A 6006-nucleotide genomic window follows, 5' to 3' on the forward strand; every position below is an offset into this window, starting at 1 on the left:
TTAGTCGAATAAGATGGACCCAAAAGAACATAGAGGCACAGATATGTTATGGCCATGGCTAGTGTGGCAGCAATTGTAGGCTTTGCTTGCATAAACAGGCACACTTGTACACAATTTTCATAACAAATAAATGGGCACTCCATGAAAAAGTATCTTTGTGAGTAGTGTCAATATGCGCACAGCCTTGTGTCTGTCTGGGCTCAGACACTTGCAATGGTTCCAGTTTAGTCAATTTCCTCAAGCAGGCCCGCCTTAAATGCAGAAGAAATCCAATTAGGCACCGTGTAGGAGGCAGCAGTGAGCACAGTGACTACACAGATTTCTTCAGCATTATAGGCGCAACTGCTTATATAATTTTAACCATAAGGAAAAAAAATAATGCATATTACAAACTAACATTTTTTTTTTTAAGATACTGAATTATAAACAGGGGGGAAAAATTCACAAACCTCTTGAGAACCAGGTTAAGCAGATATGTAACTGCAGCCAATGACTCAGGGGACTCTACAGCTTCAAGAGTAGTCATCTGGTTCAAAAAACAAGTAAAAGTTGCAAGAATCAAACTTATACTGCATACAATCAGACAGAAAATGACTTTCTTATGGGGATGCACTTTTTCTGATTGCTTTCCAAAACCAATATAAACCTTCTATTACATGCACCATAGCAGCACCAGCAGAACAAAACAATGGATGGGTGTTGAAGAAAAAAAAAATTAAATAAACTGTTAAACATATGTAGCAATTACCCTTACGCTCAAATAATATCAAAAACAAGAGCCGCCAATATACAGATTATACTTATAACACATCTCATAATTCTAAACATGTAAGAGTTAGCAGATCATAAGTAAGCTGTATTACTATAAAGGAAGAAGCAATTTCTTACACAAATATCATACAGGTATGGCATCCGTTATCCGGAAACCCGATATCCAGAAAGCTCCAAATTACGGGAAGCCTGTCTCCCATAGACTCCTTTAATCAAATAATTCAGATTTTTAAAACTGATTTCCTTTTTCTCTGTAAAAATAAAACAGTGCTTTGTATTTGATCCCAAGATATAATTACTCCTTACTGTATGTAAAATAATCCTGTTGGGTTTAATTAATGTTTTATTGATTTCTTAGTAGACTTAAGGTATGAAGATCCAAATTACAGAAAGATCCCTTATCCGGAAAACCCTTGGTCCTGAGCATTCTGGATAACGGGTCCTATACCTGTACTGTAAATACATTCTTAAAAGAAAGACACAAAATCTCACCAGAGCAGCAAAGTATTCAGTCTCTGACTCTTTTCCTCCCTGAGAGCGAATAACTTCAGTAACAGCAGCCAGCACAGCACAGATCTGAAGTGCAATCACAATAGAAATATTTTTAGTAATTAAACACCAAAAGGTAGAGGTGCAAGTTTTTAGGCGTCTTCTTTTTACTTATTAACAAATCTTACATTGAAATAATGGTCTGTTACATTTTAATTTTTTAAAGAACTGAAACTCATTAGAGTTTATTTGTTTGGTGTAATCAGTCTTTTGCAACACTGTATGTAAATAATACTCGGCTTTGCCTTCTAAACTGCAGCCAACTTCGGTATTTTCCACCTTAAATCATTACCTTAACTAGCCCACCAGAATACTGCATGCTTTAAAAAACCAATAATGATATTAAAGGGGTTGTTTAAATTAACTTTAGTAAGATGTAGTGAGCAATATCGTATAATTTGCAATTGGTCTCCATTTTTTCATGTTTTTTTGAACAATTTAACGTCTTGTTCAGCAGCGCTCTAGTGGAATTTCAGCAGCTGTCTGGTTGCTAGGGATCAATTTAGCCACCATGCACTGGATAAAAAGAGAGACTGAAATATTAAAAAGGAAAAGCCTGAATATAAAGATAAGCAATAAAACATTTCAGTAACAATAAAATTGTAGCCTCAGGGAGCAATAGGTTTTTGGTTGAAGGGGTCAGTGAACCCTATCTGAAAGTTGGAAAAAGAGTTAGAAGAGAGGGGTAGACCAATAGAAGTTTGTATAAATGGGATATTCTATAATATACTAAAGAGTTAACTTAAAGATGAACTGCCCCTTTGAATGAAAACACCTGCTAAGCATACATAATGCCCTGCATTGCAGTGTCTTAGCATGGAACAAGCACATTAACCTACATAATGATTAAGAGAATATACATTTATAACTCCAGTAGAATTTCTCCAGTGTCTTAGGGTGAAGACACATGGGGCTACTAAAATAGAAAATGCTGATCATTTACTGATAATGGTCTCTACATGTGTTTTAGCAGAGGCAATTCTCAGTATTGTCTATGGCAGGGTATTTTCTGGCATTTAGTAGCCATGAAAAAGTAGGTGCTACTAGTAGCTCTGTGTGTCTTCACCCTTAACTTCGGATGGTGATAATGCTGGACTACACTTCAGATCACATATTCATCCTTATTTAAACTGTGGGCTGAGTTGCTTTAGCTCCAGGCACTTCTCCTATGCCTAATGCCTAGCTTTCCTAAAGTTAGTGGTTTTTATTATTTCTGAAAAACGCCTAAAATTGTTGCTATTTGCTGCATTTATCTTACAACATTTCTTACATACAATGACACATCACCCTAAATATGAATGCCAGACGTCTACTTAACAGTTTGATGCCCAATATGCAAAGATTTACCAAAGTATGTGGTGTAAAGAGGTACCCAAATGAAAAAAGTGCATATGAATTCTCAGCTGCCAACTCAGTTTCTGCAAAAAAAAGCTCAATGACCATGTATTATGTGCCGTAATGGCCCCCTAACTATACAGAGAGCCCCAGAAAACCATATATTTTTGGAAAGTACACGTTCTGTCAAATCCAACATGGGTAAAGAGTCCTTTCTACACCAAAGTACCAATCTGCAAAGCTTTCCTAAATTTAGTGGTTTCTATGACATTTCAGAAAATTGCATAAAAATGTTGCAATTTGCCGCATTTATCTCATACAATTTCTTGCATACAAAGGCAAATCACCCCAAATAGGCACACCAGAGGCCTACTGAACAGTTTGATGTCCAATATGTGAAGCTATACCAAGTTTGTGGTGTGTACTGACCCCAAAATGAAAACAGCGCATATGGATTTCTCGCCTGCCAACTCAGCTTTTGCATACAGAGCCCCCTGATAGCGTATTATGTGCTGTAAGACCGCCTAACTATACAGCAGGGGTGGGAAAACTACAGAACACGGGTTCAGTCTGTTGGTCTTTTTAATCTGGCCCGCCGAGGATTGATGTGTCTCGCTTTGTCCCGACTCCGCAAGTCTCATAACGCGAGACTTGGTGTCAAGACTGCATGTAAGCGTTGGCCCGGCCCATCTGTCAAATTTTAAAAGTCAATGTGGCCCCTGAGCCTAAAAGTTTGCCCACCCCTGCTATACAGAGACCCAGAAAACCATATATTTTTGTACATATTCTGACAAATCCAACATGGGACTGCAGGACCAACTTGCCAGCCGCCTTGACTCTTGCCGAGGGGGTTTGGGGCACAGCTGACTCTCTGCACCGGCGCTGCAGAGAGAATCGCTTTGGTACCAATAACGTAGGAACTACGTTGTTAGCACATAACTGCTTTTTTTTTTTTTTTTTTTTAAACAACGTAGAAACTATGTTGCTGGCAGGGAAAGGGTTAAAAGGGTAATTCACCTTTGAGTTTTTTACTTTTACTATGTTACAGAACAGCCATTTCTAAGCAGCTTTGTAACAGGCCATCTATTCATATTCCTGGCACTCCTTCAAACCACTGTCTGTTGCTAGGGCAAACCTGATCTAGCCACTAGCCACTGAAACACCAAGCCAACACCGAGCTGCTAAACAAAAAGCTAAATAACTTGAAAAAAAAATCGTAACAAATGAAAACCACATGAAAACTGTCTCAGAATATAAATGACTACATTATATCCAAGTTGATTTAAGGTGAAAAACCCCTTTAAGGTTGGAGGACTATTTCTTCCTGGGGTCCACAACTTTGATTTCGAGTAAACCTGTCAGGCTCTCTTTTAGTCTATGTGCAGTTAATGGTTGGTGGTCAGAGGGTAAACTTACCCTCATGCTGCCTAGCCACATAATTTAAGAAATATAAGCAAGAGTACATAAAAAAGAGAGAAGAGATAATTAAGTGAGCGCTACATTGCAAAAAGATAATGCTGCTTAAAATCCATGCCAACTGGGGATGCACCAAATCCACTATTTTGGGATTTGCCCCAACCCCATAAACAGTATCCAAATTTAGGTTATATAGGGGGTTGACAAGCGTGGTAATAACATTTTCAACTTCCATGTTCATATGATGAAAATTCACGTGATTTCAAGGATTAGGATTCGGTTCGACAGGCATTTGGATTTGCCAGGATTCTGTGCATCCCTAATGCAAACCCTAGATTGTGCACCCATTAATAAGAATCTTAAAACCAGTATCCAGCCATGACAGGTAACACACCTCCTTATGTGAAGCCGAGTTGGACTCCCAATACCTCTGCACTTTTCCAAATGTAAGATTAGTGCAGTCGGACAGGCCGCTCAGGAAAGAAACTCCAGATTTCTCAGTTATTGCCATTTCATCCTCATCTTCCATAAGCCCTTCGGAATTCTCCAATTTTTTCTGCACAGACAAGGTGTCTGATTGAAGGTCATTGTGGAGCTTAAGAGCATCTACCGTGAGGTCACTTTTACCTAGAACAAGAATGAAATAATTTAGCTCACAAGTGCCACAATATTAACAGTTCCCACATAAAGGGAAACCATGACTAAAATACAAGTTGGTTTATTTGAAGATTGCAATAGAAAATGTATGAATGTATGTTATGTAAAAATACCTGAGTGAGAGGCAAATGCAAACATACTGCACAACACTCCAGACAGACAGACTTATGTTCTTGGGCTAACTGATCATTTGCAAAAATAATGTGTGTAATATAATAAATAACAACATGTTTAAAATTACTGGCATGACAAGTTGTCTGCATATGGCCTTTATTACAAGACTTAAGTTCCTCCATGATATACACTAGCATCATAATTTTTATATGTGGCCATAGCAACAGTGTCAATCAGACAGAGGTGGTGGCAAACACGTTAGATTATATGGGGGAACCGTTATTCCCATGTGTAGTATCTGCACTAAAATAAAATGCCAAATTTTAGGCTATTGCCATATCTTCCCAAGAGAAAAATGAAATTGAGCAGGAGGCACTGTATTAGTCCAGACACCCGCCCAAAGAGATTGCCATTTTTGTCAGGTATATTCCATTGGTTCCGGGGTCATGATATAGGCTATAATAGGCACCTCAGCATCGTCTCTGCCACAGGTATAACCTTCTGACCCAAATGCCTGCTGGGTTATACCTGCTCTAAGTAAATCAGCATTCTGTACATATAGTTGAATAAGTGAAAATAATGTGTAGCTTTACATGGGGCTTCAGCCCAATATATCCATGTTAAAATAAATGTCTAAGGGACAGTTATGAACTACAACTCCCAGAATCCTCTATGGGACACGGGATATCTCCGACTCTAGAATGCAACACTAATACATGACATTCACGTAGTGTTTAGACCGAGGCTAAAGCTAAAAGTTCTAAGTGGACACATTTGCTGCTATGAGCAAGAAGACACCATGTAAGAAAGAGTCTATACTGACCTGAGGGCCGGCTGAAGAATCGGCTCCTGGCAGCTTCTCGGTGGCGCCGCAGCTCGGGGTTAGAGTCGCTGCTGTGTCCCTTCTTCCAGCGCTTGCTTTTCCCGGCAGAACCGGAGCGCAATTTCCCTGCCTTCCCCATGTCTCCCCGTACAGCTCAGACACGCTTGCACCCACGTGTGGCCTCAAACAGTGACATCACTTCCGCCCCAAGCGCACACTCTGCGACTCTATGGTGTGTGGGCGGCAAAGGCTTCACTGTCACCCTGTGGCTCCAAAGGGAAAACGATTGAACATGTCTAAAAAGTTACATTTGAAAAAGTCAGTTGTGTCAATACAGAGCA

General features: G+C 39.4%; 1 protein-coding gene across 2 annotated transcripts in view; it reads right to left on the minus strand.

The window, feature by feature from the left end:
• rrp12 (ribosomal RNA processing 12 homolog) overlaps window positions 1-6006 on the minus strand; it is a 62172-nt gene that overhangs the window by 36272 nt on the left and 19894 nt on the right. Inside the window, exons 2-5 of one of the 2 annotated variants that reach the window (XM_031904966.1) lie at window positions 5666-5961; window positions 4466-4698; window positions 1264-1347; window positions 450-526 (exon numbers count right to left, since the gene is read on the minus strand). In XM_031904966.1, the coding sequence (XP_031760826.1) occupies window positions 450-526; window positions 1264-1347; window positions 4466-4698; window positions 5666-5804 (533 nt within the window). In that variant the 5' untranslated portion in view covers window positions 5805-5961. 2 annotated transcript variants of the gene reach the window in all.

This window comes from Xenopus tropicalis, chromosome 7 (assembly GCF_000004195.4).
Source record: "Xenopus tropicalis strain Nigerian chromosome 7, UCB_Xtro_10.0, whole genome shotgun sequence".
NCBI lineage: Eukaryota > Metazoa > Chordata > Amphibia > Anura > Pipidae > Xenopus > Xenopus tropicalis.